Source organism: Mytilus edulis, chromosome 3 (assembly GCF_963676685.1).
Source record: "Mytilus edulis chromosome 3, xbMytEdul2.2, whole genome shotgun sequence".
NCBI lineage: Eukaryota > Metazoa > Mollusca > Bivalvia > Mytilida > Mytilidae > Mytilus > Mytilus edulis.
The window spans coordinates 19,406,629-19,426,156 of NC_092346.1; the positions used below are offsets into that span (position 1 = coordinate 19,406,629).

The following is a 19,528-nucleotide window of genomic DNA, read 5'->3' on the forward strand; positions in this document are numbered from 1 at the left end:
TGGTAGCATGTCGACGTCTGGGCCGTCGTCCGAAGACACATTTAGTTTCGGACATTAACTTTTATTTTAGTGAATGGATCTCTATAAATTTTTACCAGAAGGTTCAATACCATTAAAGGCAGGTTGAGATTGATTTTGGGGGTTATGGTTCCAATAGTTTAGGAATTAGGGGCCTAAAATAAGCATTTTTGTTGTTTTCAAACAATAACTTGTGTTTAAGTGAATGAATCTCTCTGAAATTATATGAAGGGATGGTTAGTATTGAATTTGGTAAGTAGTTTTCAAAAAAAAAAAAAATTCCCAAATTTCTCAAAATCCAAATTTTTGAAAAGTTTGATGAAGAAATCTTTAATTGCACAATATTGCGCAATAGATTTGTAAGATCTTGACATTTGTTTTGTGTCAGAAACTCATATAATGTTAAAAATTTGATCACTACCCAAATTCCAAGCTGTATCAAGCTTGAATGCTGTGTCTATATACTTGCCCCAACTGTTCAGGGTTCGACCTCTACGGTCGTATAAAGCTGCCCCCTGTGGAGCATCTGGTTTAAAATTTTCTTCAATGAAAACTACAAATGTTGAATCTTGTCAAACTGAACCAAAAACAAAAAAGTTACCCTTTTCCAATACAACGTCATGGAATTCGAAGATATAATGCCACAAAATATCAGACGGGCCTTTTTATCACCCTTTGGCCTGACTTCTGCAACAACATTGCGATCTGAACTAAATATGGTAGGATTATAATGTAGTATGCAAATATAAGAATAAAAAGATGTGATATGATAGTCCATGAGACAACTCTCCACCAGAGACCAAAACAGTGTTGAAGTTAACAACTATAGATGACTGTATGACCTTCAACAATGAACAAAACCCATACTGCAGTGCATAGTAAGCTATCAAAGCTTATTTGAAAATTTTCTATTTTGACCAATCTGTTTAAGAATTAGGTCACTATTTAAAATTAAAATTAAAAGTTTTATAAGAATATCTGCAAACCAGTAAGCTCTTCATTTGCAGCTGATGAATATACATTATTACATTATGTGATACATTCTTCAGTGGGCTGTTAATAAATATTCAATATAAAACATAAAGTAGCATCAACGGCTTCTATAACCCAAGGGAAGAGTGGTCTTAGTAACTGATCTTATACATCGCCAGTTTGTCAGCACTGAGGTGGTTGTGAGGTCAAACTTGCACATGTTTGACTATAATATTAATTGTCTAAGATTGTCAGTTTTCCTGCTGAAGGATGTTGATACTCTGGCTGCCTTCACCAATAAAAACTGACTGCCACAATATAACTAATGGTGCTGAAAGTGGTGATTAACTTCCACAATCAACCTTTTAACTTTGATAAAAAACATAAATGTTAAAAAACAAAAAATAGTGCTACAGGGGAGATAATTCTTGTCATTTTAGATTTCAAGAATAATAGTAACAGTTATATGTTAGAAATTGTTCGGAGCCTCCTTTTTTCCAGGCAGCTGTAACATCAGCTTATGAACTATATTTTTCCATTTTGGTATTAGGATTCCAAATGAAAATGGTATTTAGATGATTACTGTATAGTCATGTGTTGTAAAACAAACAAAATATTTTAATTTTTAATGCATTTTCAATGCATATGTGTTCATATTAAAAGATAAATGTGAATAATTTGCTCATATTTATAGTTTTAAGCAAAATACTTCTCCACATCACTGTATAACTCAATGCATATGCATATAAAAAATGTGTCATTTTATTGTCTCCTGGTAATATCTTGTATCATCAATCACAATGATTTTTTGATAGTCCTTGAATGAAGTCTCCATATTTCCAGTAATCAGCTCTATCAGTGGTAACAGTTGCCATGACAGTATAATATTGTTTCATTATTAATGAAAACCATAAATTTTATTGACAAATTGTTGGTAAGTTTTCATATTGTCTCCAAGAAACAGAATCTTTCACAAAATACAGATTTCTATACGTCTGCTTGATTTCATATCATTATTTTATATCCTTGTATTGATCTGTCTAAACACCCAACAACAATTTCCTTACTTCCGTCCCTGTCCATTATATCAAAACAGTTTACCCAGTCTGATGTAACATGGTGACAAAGTTTCTGTAAAAAAGAAGACAATCAAATTGACTTATTATGGTAACAAAAAATGAAAATAAACTTGACAACACAATGAAATGAACAGCCGCATTTTTGCGCCTGTCCCAAGTCAGGAGCCTCTGGCCTTTGTTAGTCTTGTATTATTTTAATTTAAGTTTCTTGTGTACAATATGGAAATTAGTATGGCGTTCATTATCACTGAACTAGTATATATTTGTTTAGGGGCCAGCTGAAGGACGCCTCCGGGTGCGTGAATTTCTCGCTACATTGAAGACCTGTTGGTGACCTTCTGCTGGTTTTTTTTCTATGGTCGGGTTGTTGTCTCTTTGGCACATTCCCCCTTTCCATTCTCAATTTTAAATATACTTGCAAAAGATTAGGGTCATTTATGGCTTTGCATATGGTTGATAGTCATTTGAAGACCTTACAGTTAGTTTCCTTTCAACATTACATGTAGATATGTGTCAATAACAGCATCCCAGCAACAAAATTTCTTGGTTTTGGGTGGTGCTAGTGTTGCTCAGTTTCAGTTTTTATGTTATGTTGTTTGTCATTTGTTGTGTTAAGTGTGTTGTTGTTTGGAGATCTATTACACAATTACTGGCTATTAATGTAGACTATCAAATAGAATACAAAGACAGCTATATGTTTGGAGGATGCTGTTGCCTAATATTTCTGGCTGTTTGCCTTACCTATGATAGTCACTGATGATCTAGTGATACATGTTTTTTTTTGCCATGGAGTTGGCTATTTGTCATCAACTTATGAGGTTAATATCCCTATGGTATCTTCAGTCCCAGTTATTCATAGATAGGAATCATCTTGAGGTTGACTTTGATGGCAAGTTTTAAATCACAGTGAGTTGAGAAAAGTTATGAAGGATTTCTAGACCTCACATCACATCTATTGTGACATAAATAGATAGGCCATTGACAAGGTCCATTTTATTTAACATATATTAATCTAAATCTAGTTAGTACCCTTTCCCCATTATTTTGTCAGTGTAAGTGTTTCTATATTTCTTATAAGCTTGAGGCTTACAATTTTCCTTTTCTTCAAAGACATATTAAATTAACTTTTAAAAGAAAATTCCTCTGTTTTAATAAAATAACCAGTGGGCTTGCTCATTCCCTGAAAATTCTGGACATTGCAATGCCTGAATGGTAAAAAAAATATACGAAACATTCCTTTTTTGTAACCACATAGTGTTGGATTGCTGTCTCAAACCATATCTCCTCCTATCACTCTTGAAAACTGTCAAACACAACAATGTGTAGCACTGATAATGTTGTTACCTTTCCATCAAATAAATAAGTATAGCATTGAAATGTCCCGTACAGACAAGTATATCATTATCATACTCTGGTACCCTACCTTTCCATCTAGATAAATATGTATAGCATTGAAATGCCCCGTACAGACAAGTATATCATTGTCATACTCTGGTACCCTACTTTTCCATCTAGATAAATATGTATAGCATTGAAATGCCCCGTACAGACAAGTATATCATTATCATACTCTGGTACCCTACCTTTCCATCCAGATAAATATGTATAGCATTGAAATGCCCCATACAGACAAGTATATCATTATCATACTCTGGTACCTTACCTTTCCATCCAGCTAAATATGTATAGCATTGAAATGCCCCGTACAGACAAGTATATCATTGTCATACTCTTGTACCCTACCTTTCCATCCAGCTAAATATGTATAGCATTGAAATGCCCCGTACAGACAAGTATATCATTGTCATACTCTGGTACCCTACTTTTCCATCGAGATGAATATGCATAGCATTGAAATGTCCCGTACAGACAAGTATATCATTATCATACTCTGGTACCCTACCTTTCCATCCAGCTAAATATGTATAGCATTGAAATGCCCCGTACAGACAAGTATATCATTGTCATACTCTGGTACCTTACTTTTCCATCAAGATAAATATGTATAACATTGAAATGCCCCATACAGACAAGTATATCATTGTCATACTCTGGTACCCTACCTTTCCATCCAGCTAAATATGTATAGCATTGAAATGCCCCGTACAGACAAGTATATCATTGTCATACTCTGGTACCTTACTTTTCCATCAAGATAAATATGTATAACATTGAAATGCCCCATACAGACAAGTATATCATTGTCATACTCTGGTACCCTACTTTTCCATCGAGATGAATATGCATAACATTGAAATGCCCCGTACAGACAAGTATATCATTGTCATACTCTGGTACCCACCTTTCCATCGAGATAAATATGTATAGCATTGAAATGCCCCGTACAGACAAGTATATCATTGTCATACTCTGGTACCCTACCTTTCCATCCAGCTAAATATGTATAGCATTGAAATGCCCTGTACAGACAAGTATATCATTGTCATACTCTGGTACCCTACTTTTCCATCGAGATGAATATGCATAACATTGAAATGCCCCGTACAGACAAGTATATCATTGTCATACTCTGGTACCCACCTTTCCATCCAGATAAATATGTATAACATTGAAATACCCCGTACAGACAAATATATCATTGTCATACTCTGGTACCCTACCTTTCCATCGAGATAAATATGTATAACATTGAAATGCCCCGTACAGACAAGTATATCATTGTCATATCTGGTACCCTACCTTTCCATCGAGATGAATATGCATAACATTGAAATGCCCCGTACAGACAAGTATATCATTGTCATACTCTGGTACCCACCTTCCCATCCAGATAAATATGTATAACATTGAAATACCCCGTACAGACAAATATATCATTGTCATACTCTGGTACCCTACCTTTCCATCGAGATAAATATGTATAACATTGAAATGCCCCGTACAGACAAGTATATCATTGTCATATCTGGTACCCTACCTTTCCATCCAGATAAATATGTATAACATTGAAATACCCCGTACAGACAAATATATCATTGTCATACTCTGGTACCTTACTTTTCCATCAAGATAAATATGTATAACATTGAAATGTCCCATACAGACAAGTATATCATTGTCATACTCTGGTACCCACCTTTCCATCCAGATAAATATGTATAACATTGAAATGCCCCGTACAGACAAGTATATCATTGTCATACTCTGGTACCCTACCTTTCCATCGAGATAAATATGTATAGCATTGAAATGCCCCGTACAGACAAGTATATCATTGTCATACTCTGGTACCCTACCTTTCCATCGAGATAAATATGTATAACATTGAAATGCCCCGTACAGACAAGTATATCATTGTCATACTCTGGTACCCACCTTTCCATCAAGATAAATATGTATAGCATTGAAATGCCCCGTACAGACAAGAATATCATTGTCATACTCTGGTATTTCTAACTTCTTCAGTAACGTTATGGTATATCCTGTATTGACATACTCTTCTTCTGTTACCTGTAATTTAGAAAATACGAATTGAATGACTTGCTGTGTTAAATATGTTTTTTTTTAGAATTGACAAACTTTGCTGGTTATTTTAGATTTATAAATCAGATAGATCAAAATGACCCCTTATCTCAAGATCCAATTTTTTTACAAAAGAAATTACAGGTTACCATATTTCTATCCACATTCGCCCTTTCAATATTTTTAGAAAAGATATTTCAAACTTTTTTATCCCCAATGGTTGATATATTGTACTCTACTGTCTTATACAAACACTGAAATTGCAGAAGATATAGATAGCTCCAGATTCTGTTCCAAGTGCCACCTGGTGACTATCAGGAGATCCACCAGTGGAAGGAGGTAACAATGACAATTTTGAGGGGTCTACAAATTTACCAGCACACATCTGAAAAAAATATTATAATACATTGAATAATGTTTAGAGAGTGTAAGCTTTTCTATGAACTTTTAAAGGACTTAAAGCTTTTTTAGTTCTATCAAGCAGGACATAAAATTTCTGTTTTTTTTTCCCTTGCAGGTTATCTTTGAAGAGTTCTTGTGACCTTCATTTCTAAATTTGAAAAAATTTTGCAAAGCGTTTTTAAGTTATTGCACAGACACTATATAGCTGCCTCGGCGTTATACAGTTGTATGAATGAAGTCTTGTGCATTTCATTGATACTTTGACATGAAGGTGTAAGATTGCTGCATTGTTAGATGAAGTCAGTCTTATAATTATAAGTACATGTATCAGGTCCCATACATGATATAGAAAAGTAGACAGTAAGATCAAAGGGAAAATATACAAATTGCCAATAATTTCTTGTCTCTAATTGTTACCTAATTTATCTTTTTCAAGACAAGTTGATTATTTTTATTGTGACGTCATAAAAATGGTGACTTTGCCTGATGCAGACACATAGAAAGAACACATGAAGTTCACCACTCAAAAGAAGGATTTTGATTATCTGCATATCAACTAAAAATGGTAATTTTTGAAATCTCAAGAAGAGATTTTATATGAATTTATAGGGTTAAATATACTTACCATGAAATTACATTTATATTATATAGAATATGTTTGCTTTCACAACATGTTCTCATCGCAATTAACTAGGTGATTAAAAATTACATCCATGAGATGTACTCACCTACGTCATAGTTCACCTGTGTAACATACACTAGCTTTAGTTTTAATTTGTCGTTTAATTGATTAATTTCAATTAAGTGAACAAAAAACTGAATTTATTCCAGGGGTGGTGGTGGATTGTGGTAAGTATATTTAACCCTATAAATTCATATAAAATCTCTTCTTGAGATTTCAAAAATTACCATTTTATATGAATTTGGTTAAATATACTTACCATGAAATTACATTTATATTATATAGAATATTTACTGATTAACAAGCAGTATTTCATTTGGTGGAGGATAAATTCTCTCACACATATACAATTTCAACATATAAAAAATTATGTTAATTCTTTTAAAAAGTAACTCCATTAAATTTTGTAAATACAGATATTAGTAAAAAACCAAAATTACTGGATTAATTATACAATGAAGCTATGCTGCATAACTATATGTATCAATGGCAAACTTTGCAGATTGTATAAATACAAGTATGCAAAATTAATAGACTTGATGTAGAGTTGTCTCATTGGCACTCATATGTATATATACCCCATCTTTCTATATCTGACGAATAAATAATCTGCAGGTCAGCATAGAAATAATTATATTAAAGCTCCTTCATTATGAGCTAAATGTATTGTAATATTTATGCAACAGTAAATAAGCATAAATTTTATTTCTGAAAAGGTTAAGTTCAGTGTTCTTGTTGCTTGTACAAATCGACAAGAACTAATCCAACCTTAATTTCATTTACTTTCAACTTTTAAACTTAAGTTTATTTGGAAACATTATTACCTTTCTTTAACTTTCCATTGTTTTCTCTATATTAATGTAATAACAGATAATATATGATTGCTGTCGTCTTTTGATAACCTGATCAATATCACATCTTTCAAAATAAATTCTTTTCTACTTAATTAAAGAATTATAATCAATTAAAATATACTTTGTAAATAAGTGTCCTTCATACAAACAAAGTTTAATAAAGACTCAAACCAAAGTTGTTTCATGATTATGCTAAATCTGGATTAATCTTTAAACTTTTTTAAAGTTATAGTCTTCCTGAGAATTTGCTTCTCTGCTAGATATACTACTCCTTTTAATATTTTATAGATTTAGAATAAAATATTTTTATCAAGAGAAGTCTTGTTCTATTATAGAATGACAATTTTCTAAACTGACTAAATTTTAAAATCTGATAAAATTTCTATGAGTGGTAGAACCTTTGAATACAATGTCTACCAGTTCAACCATGAACAATATTTTTGTTTCGTATTGGACTACTCAAGTGTAAAAATACAGAAAATGGACAAATCAGTGGAAAAGTTTAAGTATATATGTTTTCCAATGATATACTGCTTCCACAGAGCATTTGGATGTTGAGCTGAATTAAAGCCATGATTGTTGTCCTTATAATCCAAAAAGAATGCTAACAGATGATTTTCTCCAGCTATGAAAAACCTGTCTAAAAAAAATGTTTTGATATTTCTAATTAACATTTCACAATGGTTAACTGTCTAGAATTATAACAATTATAAATTATATCTTGCCATGTACAGTTCCAAATTTAAAGAAACAAAAATTTGACATAATGAACAACTCTTGTACTGTTGCTCTTGACAATTGTTTTTATTTGTTTCAGAAATTATTTCGCTATCAGAAATACTAACATGCAACTTGTCAAATATAGTTCTATAATTGTATTTAAAGAAAAACACTTGTTTGGCAATATGGAAAACACTTGTACTAACTTGCAGACTTCAGTGTTCTTAGTTATTTCAGAAATGGTTTCACCATCAAAAATGTTCATTTTATTTCTGTCTTGGTTCACCTCATCTGAATCCTATACATTCTCAATCTGATATGATTCAATATATATCAACCAAAAAGCTTTTGGTAGTATTTTGTGACGAATCAACCCAGATATTTGGTTAACTAAAAGTCACTCAAAAGAATTTTGCATTTGTCCACAGATTTGACAAAAACAAAATTAATGTGATTTAAATAATCACATCTTTCAAAACAGTATTGAATCAAAATTCAAAGTAATTGTTTATAATAAACACATTTCAATTTTGTGTAGCATATTCTTGCATAAGATACTAACTCTATGCTATATATTTATATTATTCTGCAAAGTTCTGCAGAAAACGGACTAAGAAATATTGTTTGATAATTGGCTGGTGATATGAAAATTGAATAGTGAATACCATCAATTCCGAGATTAAAATCACATGCATTATCGGAAATCTTCCTGCATGTAGATAAGACACAACTTGACTTTGACCAGACTAGATTTTTTTTTTTTTTTTTTTAATGCTTATAATAAGCAAAAATAAAAATAAACAATGACATTTTAAATTTAGGTATTAAGAAAATGTCTCGCATTTGATTTGATATAATCATGGAATTATCATATTATATTTTACTTCCATGTACTATAAGACTATTGAATGTTATTTGCTAACTATTAATCAGTCTTTTAAATAAAATGCTTTTCCTGCATTCTGCTGTGAGATTAACTGCTTCTACACTGGTGCTAAAATTTGAGAACCAATTGAAATGTATATATATTATATGTATATATTGGTACATCATGTGTTACTCCCAAAATACCTCTTCTTTTTTCTGCCTCGCGTAAAGACTGGCTAAATAAAAGGTTTATATAAAGAGATGTATAATAGAAAGTTCATTTTTTTTTTCAAATCTTGTGAACTACTTCAATTTCCTAGACCATGTCTAGCATTTTAAATAAATACTGCATCCACAATGCTTTAAATTTTTTTTTTTTTTTTTTTTTTAAACCTAAACTAACCATGAAAATTAAATATTACCAATATTTTACTAATTTTTACAGAATCTAAATTAATGATAATCTAATGTTTCTATAAATCAGCATATTTGAGTCCTCTATAGTTCAGAATTCTGAATCAATATGTAACTCTAGGAATCAAAGTGATGGAAATCACTCATGGAAAGATTAGAAGAGTAGTTTGAATTATTTCATATTAAGGTATGGTGGGGAAAAATGAACATTTATAAAGCACTATTGCTGAAAATTGCATTTACAGCAGGTCTTGAGAAGGAAACTTGCTTTTCCAGTATGAGGATAAATTTGCTCAAATTAAATAATATGGGTCTCTTAATTTGCACAATTTTATATAAACTGCAGTTTATATCTTATCGAAATTTAGTTGCCGGTTCTGAACATGTTTAAAAAAAAACCAAAAAAATGCAAAAATTCTTCTAGTAAATGTTACCAACTATTCTTGTAAGACATAAATCTGGACCAACAGCTTAAAACTTTAAAGTGTCAACAAAAAAAGTTGAAAAATGTTGTTTTGGGGCATTTTGTAAGTTGAAACAGAGGTTATATGGCATTGAAGATTAAAAGTTTAAGAGTGCCTTATGATCAAATTTTAAAGTATTTTTCAACACAGGGCATTGAAAATGTACTTTTTCAACGTAAACCTATTAAAAAACTTATCTTATTGAAATGTGGATTCTTTCTTGATTGCAAAAATATATATTCACTTCTAATAAAAATTCAAATGACTAAAATAGACTTAATTATGATTGATGGGAAATAAACTAATAAACAATGGTTTGTTATAATTAAAAGTTTAAAAAATTTTAAACTGTTTCAAGCCAATTCCTGATAAAAAAAAAAGTGTACTAATTTAATTGTTGATTAATTACAGATGATTATTGGAAATTTATCAAGTAAATTATAGGCCTAACTTGAATACCTTTTATTTATTCATATTTCATTTTTTTTCAAGATCTTGGTAATCCATTAATCATTTATCTTTGAGATATAATTTACAGAATCACTTTATGTAATGTAGATCAAAAGTAATTGGCAATACATAAATCTATCATCCTTATAAATATCAAACATCTAATATACACATTTGTGTATTCAATTATGAGGTCAAATACTTGTGTATTAAGAATTATATTGAGTGGTCTGTATAATTATGTAAGACTGAGGTTGATAGGTAATGTGGTCAATTTGATTGGCAGTTTAGGAGGTGGGGGCATTGTAATTAAAGGTCCACCTTGTCTCTGATTGTTTAGTGATGACAGTTGTCAATCATACTAGTTGATTCAATACCCAGTTACCTAATCAAAATGTTTTTTAAAAAGCCTGCACATCAACACACCTAATGACATACATTATTGAATGAACTGCTCCAATAATATACCCTGTTTTTTTCAGTTTATATGTGTATTATGTGCACATACATCAGAACCATAGGGAACTATATTTCAGTGTGAATACATTTAGTAACAGTAGCTAACCTGTCCTGTTGTTAGGCAGGCCAGTGCCTAAGTAAAGATTTAGAACAAGTTCTAATCTTTCCAAAAACAATGAGTAGCCGTTGCATAAACTGTTGGGTTCTATCTACCATGAATCTCACATTAAGAATAAAACAGACCTAATGAATGAAAACCCTTATAGCAGAAACTTGCCCATCTGTTGGCATTGCTTAGAAAACTTAAGATGTAAATTAAGGCATAATTTTCTATCTTTAAAAGAGCATCCAAACTCCTTTCGCTTTCATGATTGGAAGATATATGTATAATTTGACAGTGATTCCCATATAGTGAGGGTAAAATAGTCCCTCAAGTCTCATGTTATCACCTCTTTTTTGTGTACTCAACACAAAACAGAATTAGTACATATTATGTTATATGCATTGGCAATGTACACTCTGAATTATGTAATCAAAATATAAGCCATTACCTTGAATGAGTCTTTGTGAAATGCATCATGGCATCCCCTAAACTCTTTATTTAATAGACAATCTAATGTTTACATAAAAACATATAAAAGTCTTTGTTTCCTTACTGCCGACAAAAACAAACAATTGGTTAAAGCAGTTCATACTTATAATATTCATGTTCCTCTTGTCATAAGTAAACTAACCATGAAAATTAAATATTAGTAAAAAGAGTTGTCACAAGCTATCAACTGTATTTAGAACAGTGTTCCATTCTTACTGACTCTACGTCTGTTAGAGAATTGGAGAATTATTTAAAAGAAGTATGTATTGGTATGCTTAAACTGCAATCACATTTGTATTGTACTAGATAACAATGTATTATTTTAGTGTGTTTAATATCTGTCTTGACTATTTCCAGACACATTTTCAATATATTATCAATATGAACAAATATGTAAATTGACTGAACTGTTGGTTCATCACAAAAAACAATGTGTAACCAAATATTAGCTATGCTTGTGTTGTTTTAAAATATAATAAAAGTAGACATAATGTTCCCTGGATGGAAGGATGTCTACAAAAGTCAGATAGACCTGGCCTAAAAATCACTAGTCTGATTGTAATTTATTTTATTTGCAACAATCATCTACGTGCAATGCTCCATAAATATCAATGTGCAATCAATAAATAGTTATGATTAAATTTTATGCAAGATATCAAATCTGTATTTTAGTAGAAAGAAAGCAACTTACAGATCCCAAATCATGCATGTTGTTCTAGTTCCCATGTTTCATCAGAGACATATCTCTGGTTTCATGTATGAAACACGTCAACATTAATCAAATAGACTTGGGCAAAATCCCTATTCTATTTTAATTCTATAGTGATCCATTGAGCACGTTTTATTTTCAATAAATATGGTTTATGTTCCCTGAATGGAAGGTTAACCAAATAAACATCATCAGTTGTGGACAAAATCCCTATTCTGATTGTGATGTATTTATCAACTGTTAAAACAGTATCAACTGTTAAAACAGTATCACTGTTGGTCTACGCTCCCTGTATGGAACGTTATCCAAATAAAACAATCAGAAATGGGCAGATTCCCTTTTCTGATTGAAATTTATTGAACCAGAGGTTCTGTCACAATAGTGGTATACGCTCCCATACGGACGTTATCCACATTAAAATAATCAGATCTGGTCAAAATACCTATTCTGATTTAATAGTGATGTGTTTAGTCTCGTGCACAGACTGCACATTGTAAACAATCGACTGAAACAACTGAGGTTCTAGTGACAATAGTGGTATACGCTCCCATACGGACGTTTTCCACATAATCAGATCTGGTCAAAATACCTATTCTGATTTTAATATAGTGATGTGTTTACACAGTCTCGTGTACAGACTGCAAATTGTAAACAATCGACTTTATCCAAACTTTCCACTCGACCCGTTTCGTAGCATTGCTCTAATGCAGTGAAAAATCCGGCCAGCGTGAAAAAATAAATAAATAAATAAACATCCGTTTATATATATATATCTTTTTTAAAAACGTAGCACTCACGTAACATGTCCGATTTTGAAAGGTAAATTCTGCCTTTCCTCGGACCCGATTTAATGTTTGAAAATGGCGGCTAAACAAAGGTCATTTTCTATGTCGTCGTATTTCCAGACTCGTAAGCTGTAAAATTGACGAAAACGTACATATCAGAAACTTGACAGAATCGCTGTATTCTGATTCATATTGAATTAATCGTATACCGATATTGTGAAAACATATAATGTCTTTTATAAAACATAAGGATTTTCAACAGTAAACTGTTAAAAATCCTTGTCGACGAGAAACATGGGTTCTCTTGAACGCAAAAATTAAAACTAAAGCTAGTGTATGTTACAAAGGTGAACTATGACGTAGGTGAGTACATCTCATGGATGTAATTTTTAATCACCTAGTTAATTGCGATGAGAACATGTTGTGAAAGCAAACATTTTCTATATAATATAAATGTAATTTCATGGTAAGTATATTTAACCAAATTCATATAAAATCATTAGAGAAACAGATTCTACCATCAAATCTCGTGCAATATGATATACATGTATATCCACTCTCGACAATAAAATGTTAAATATTTAAAACACTCGGCAAGCCTTGCTTCTTAATTTTAAAATTTAACTGTCTTAAGAAGATAAATACCATATCACACTGGATGCAGTGGTAGAAGCTATACTTATTCATAGTCTGCTACAAGAACTTTTAAACAGGTAACAGAGACCTAAAGTAAGGTATATCTTCATAGTTCTGTATAAACTTACAGCAGTTACTACAGAGGGTGTTTTTACACTTGACACAATCAGGCCTTGGTGTATGACACTGAGATTACAAGAGCTGTCTGCTGCTAGAATATAACTGGTCATTTTCCCATGAAGATCTGGTAAATCTACTGCTAATAAACAGGTTATTGAAGATTTTACTACTTGGTCCTAAAAAAGACATTATTTTGTAAGAATATGTAAACTGCTTTAAATCTGCATGTACAATGTATACATGTATATGTTTCAATTGTTACTGATTATGATTATTAAAAAAAAACATCAATAAACATGTAACATCTTATTACACATCTGCAGATACCCAAATCAATCTTGGTACTGATATTTAAAGTCAGTGGTCAGATAAGTCAATTTGCTTTAGAAGTGCAATAGACTGCATTTCTACCTTGTAGGCAATGAATGCCTTACTCTTGAGATAAATTATCCTGGAGTCATGTTAAGTAAGAATAGGTCTAGTGACATATTTTCTTTAGTTGATAGAAATCACCTTTAGTCCTTTGATGGCAATACACTATCTACTTCTCCCTGAGCTTTACTACATGTATATACTGTGGATTCATTTATTTTCGAGAATACCAATTTTTGTGAATTAAAGAAAAATGTCTGCATACAAGAAATCGAAAATTTGTCAATAACCATAATCTAGGGTTGATCGATAAACAATTGCAATAATATTAATGTATATGCGCACAATAACTTCTAAATCAACAGTGCTAAGTTGAATCATTTGTATTTATAAATTCTAGAAATTTTCTTTGGCATGTTTGGTGGTAATCCACAAATTTGAAAATATTTCTTCTCTGTCATTTTTCAATAGTCAATACATACTTTGCTTGCATCATTGATATTAATTCTCCATAGTTCTTTAGATGGTAGTACACCAAATATCTCACCAGAATCATTGCTCATAACAATCTCTAGATTATTCACTGAAAATATATATATATTTAATTTAGTTATGAGTAATACATATTTCGGGTTACACAAGAAAATGTAATATCAAATCACGCATGACTATTAAAAAACATTCTGGATTACTTTAAGCTTTGAACCCAAAGTTCTATCTCTAATCATAGGGATGAGGAAAATCAGAACTAACTTTTGCATAACAAACATGTTGACTGACTACAATGGAAGCTGACTTACTCAGAGGCGGATCAAGCCATTTTAAAAAGGGGGGGTTCCTAACCCAGGACAAAGGGGGGGGTTCCAACTACATGCCCCCATTCAAATGCATTGATCGTCCAAAAAAAAGGGGGGGTTCCAACCCCCAGAACCCCCCCTCTGGATCCGCGCCTGCTTACTTGCATTGGTTTGTGTCTGCACACAGTTGATACAGGAATCAGACACACTCTGTCGACACAGGATTTGTTGATTGCAGAAGATGGTCATCATTCCAGTGGAGTCAGCAACTATAAGGTCATTATGATAAAATTTTGTAACGTCCTGCACTGCCATACATTGTATCGGCCCACTTTTGGTTTCCATGATAACCTGAAAAGCTGTTATCATATTAATTTTTGCGTCATCTTATTTTTAGAGATTTAGCTTTTAACAGAAAGTCCAATGTTTTATCACATAAAGGATATGGTATTGATAAGTATAATTTTAAGGTAATATTTGTCAAGCTTTTGTTTGTTCCGTAAATATAAGTATAGCCTGAAAACTGTCACTTTTATTGTGTGTGAATAATGACGTATATATTTTTAATGCAACATTGCCATGCAGTCTACCTGCTTGAACATCAAAACATTTCAACCAATCACTTTCATTTAATAACTTATAAATTGATATTAGAAAAGTCATGACAGTTTGGTAAACAAAATAGTCATTTACCTTTTGTGCCCTGAAGAAAACCACATACTGATTTCTTCTTTCAACTACTTTTAAATTGAATTTACACCAAGAATAATGAGGCTAAAGTAATACATAAGTAGCTCACAATATCAGGGCCCTCTTATTAGCAACATCATGAAAACAACAAGTCAATTATAAATGAATGTGCCTTATGTCTGTCTACCGTATTACTTCATGCCCTTCTTGATAATAACAGATTTCAAATTTCAAGAAATATGGCCACTTTTTCATTGAAGTTTTTAGCTCCATGCCTACATGTACATGTATTCTGTCTAATCTGTGAAAATTATTCCTATAAAACAAATGTCCTTGAAATATCACTTTCTTAGTGATACATTGTATGTACCATACCTGTGTATTTTTAAATTCTTTTTCTTTTCCCAAGTCAAATATTCTGATAATACCATCCTCTCCACAAATTATAAGATTCAATCCATTCTGTCTAAAAAAAAATAACAACAACAGAAATTTGTACTTTGTTTTAGAAATAAATGTATATGACATATCTAGTAGTTGCATTTCTTTGGCTCTTCTAACAGTCTGCATTGTTAACCATTAGTTCAAAGCCCCAGACATAGTAAAATTCTTGTGTGAATTTGCAAATGTTTGTGAAGAAACACATAAAAAATGTCAGAATATTGGTCTTATAGAAATTGGAAAATAATTTGTTTCAGACTGTACTAAAGTAAATTAAGCTAGGAATGGTTTTACAGCCTAATTTCTTATTAAACTGAATAAGTTTATAAAAATCATGGCATGATTTTCATTTTCACTTCCTTGTTTTTATAAAGTTACTTTTGAAACAGAATGAGTTAATAACAAGTATTGCATGATTTTCATTTTCACTTCCCTGTTCAGTTTATTCCATTAGGAATAATGGGGAAAGAAGTCTGTGAACATATTATATAAAGTGATTGATATATATAGCCAAGGATTTTACAATACAAATCCTTGATATAGCCTTGTTAAAAAATTATAAAATCAAATTAAGATTCATTACAACAATACCACATCGATGTTTACCCCACAAACTATATTCTGAGTACAGACAACCCTGTGCAAGACTGACGTGGAAAAGTTATAAGGCCTTTAATCAAATAAAAAGTAACAGTCATCCTTATTATCATAACCTCTAGTTAATTACCTAACCATGATCATTTACTTCAAAACCTACATCCAAACCTTTCCTTCTTAAGTTTTAAAGCAAGGCTGGACCTAGATACCCTTTAGTAAAATGTATTTTGTGTTTTTGAAAACTGAAGCTTTCATTAATTTTTAGGTGCACTTTTTGCTTCACAAATTGTTAAAACAAAACAAGTTGGTAAAATGTAAAATGTTTGAGAGGGTTCTATCCAGAAGGGGGGATAGGAGAGGTCCTGAACCTGAAATCCTGAGGTCCTGAATATCAAAGAAATTTAAATCCCCCCCATCCCGAAATTCCATAAAAAAGTATTCCGGGTCCCGAAAGGATCAATCCCGAACTCCCAAGCTTAAAAAAACACAAGATCCCGGAGTCCCGATAAAGGTCATTCCCCTCCTCTTTCAGGGCTGAGGTTAGTCCAAATAATTAAGACCTTTTGAAAAGCTATTTAAAAAAATTTCTGTGAAGTCACAGAAAAAAAAATAGCCTTTCAAGATGTCATAAATTCATAATTATTTGGACTAGATCAAGGACATAGAGTGAGGTTAGAATGAAATGTGTTAAAATTAAGCATTTAGATATTGATGTGCTATTTTCCCTATTGATACAGAAATTACAGAAGAGAATATAAAGCAAGTTTGAAGAAGCAAGTTGAGTAATATATATTTGTGATGCACCCTTCAGGTAACAGGTATTGTACTGATAAAATTGGTTACAACATGAACTGAGCATTTTGCTATAAATCAGTAAACAGATGACCATTACTTTCAGCACAGCAGTCTTCATTACATCGCAGCTCCTTTGTTCTAACAGGGGTGATCTGAACCGGATCACCCCTACCAGATCACCCCAGTTTGAGTTACTTTGTTATGCATGCTTTCCTTTGTTCTGTAGCTTTTTGGCGCGCATGTCAAATCCACTATAAAACTTATAATTAATTATACGGAAAGACTATCTATCAAAATTCATGTTGAAAAATCCTGGCCACCGTTTCACAAAGCCTTCTTAACTTACGATCATCGTATCAGTTTACGACCGGTTTACGTGTGGTTCTACGTTCCCGTTACGTGTGTTTCACAAAGGCATCGTAAAGAACCACTAAGTTGATATATCGCAAGTTACGTCGTGTGTATCATCGTAAGTTGTATCGTAAACCAAGAAGAGTGCTTTCTTTCACGTCCGCACTTTTATCGAGTATGGCATGCCAAATAAACATTTTTTAAAATAATTATTATGGATGGCGAATTATGGCGATATTTTTATATCAACATTAATACAACTAAAGAATTTTAGTCCGTTTTCAATATTAATTCAAGATATATGACGATTACAGTCATAGGACAAAAGTGAGTTCCCACTAAAAAAATGTGCTATTATTTCAACTAAAATCGGTATTTTTCAAAAAAATATTACCGAGTAAGTCTATGAGTGATTTTTTATAAAATAGATACCATAAGATGCAGAAATGTCTGAAGTTTAATTGTTTATTTGGCCATATTTTTAGTGAGGTTCTTTTTAATTATTCAATGGGTTAAACACAAATGCAATTTTTTACGATTTTAATTTGGTTAGAATAAATAGCAAACTTTTCCGTGAGTAAAGCAATATTTTTCTTTGTGTTCACCTCACCAGTAATAATACATTATATTAACAACACTTTGTACCAATATTCTTTTTGGAGACAAAAACAGTCAAATATATTAAACTAAACTATCCGACACAATGAGGGTCTAGATTAGTGACAACGAGGGGGGTCTCTGTTCTGTAATTCTTTTAGCCATTCTTATCTTTTCGGCATTAAAAAATATGCTAATACTTTAAGTTATGTGCCCCTTTAGAATTTGCACTACACAAATGAAACCATTTATCAATTTTGTTAAATGTCTGATTGAAACGAAACACAGAAAAATATAAATTTCTTAACTTAGCTTATTTGTAATAATTTGGATATATGGGATAACAATTTAAGCAGTAGATAAGATGAAATTAGTTATATTTGATCTTATCTAGTTTGTGATATATGAGGAAATAGTACCGAGAAGCTAGCGCTGAGCATAAGGTTTTATAACATATACAGCAGCATTATAGTTATCCGACATTAAGAGTAATCCGAAATCTTGATAGAGTTAAAATTTATCACCAGAACAGGTTAGATTTTATTATTGATAGCCCAATATAGAAAAAATGCTTATCAATAAAGTCGTTTTGGAGGATTTTAAAATGTATTTAACTTTTATTCGTAGTGAAAGAAAGATAGGTTTTCCCCAACCCCAAAAAATCAAAAACAATGTCATCCGTCTTCGAGCATTCGTCTTCCAGAGCTATAAAATATATTGTTGTTTTTTTTTTGTTTTTGTTTTTGTTTTTAAATTGGAATGAATTATCATGGATCTCTCAAATATGAAACTGAAGACGTAGGAATCATTCCGGCGAAAGAGACGTCCCTTAAAATTATCCATAAATTTTGAAAATATAAAGAAACTAAGGTTTCAACTCCATTAGACAAAGTTGATCTTCGTCTGCATGATTTGGCTATTTATTAGGTTCTGTTTGGTCTGATAGCTCTTCAACTGTTTCTGTACTTTGTGTGCATGCTTCGTTCCAAAAATCGAGAATTATAGCTCTTTGATTGTATGACTAGTTGTTGTATGTTTTTTTCAGCTGTACATAGCTTTGTGTTGTCAATGGTTATTTTTGTCGGAACTCTTTCACGAAATTTCATTGTTGTAATAATCATTGACACAATGTAGGAGAAGGATGTAAGGTTAACTAAGTCCGCAATGGTGGACGAAAATACC

General features: G+C 31.7%; 1 protein-coding gene across 1 annotated transcript in view; it reads right to left on the reverse strand.

Moving 5' to 3' along the window:
- Nucleotides 1-1,623: 1,623 nt before the first annotated feature.
- Nucleotides 1,624-19,528, reverse strand: part of LOC139515981 (uncharacterized) — a 21,402-nt gene continuing 3,497 nt past the window's right edge. Inside the window, exons 2-8 of the mRNA XM_071305778.1 lie at nt 15,941-16,031; nt 15,037-15,226; nt 14,561-14,661; nt 13,715-13,882; nt 5,806-5,937; nt 5,406-5,540; nt 1,624-2,121 (exon numbers count right to left, since the gene is read on the reverse strand). Coding sequence (XP_071161879.1) covers nt 1,996-2,121; nt 5,406-5,540; nt 5,806-5,937; nt 13,715-13,882; nt 14,561-14,661; nt 15,037-15,226; nt 15,941-16,031 — 943 coding nt within the window. The 3' untranslated portion in view covers nt 1,624-1,995. The remainder of the gene's footprint in view (nt 2,122-5,405; nt 5,541-5,805; nt 5,938-13,714; nt 13,883-14,560; nt 14,662-15,036; nt 15,227-15,940; nt 16,032-19,528) is intronic.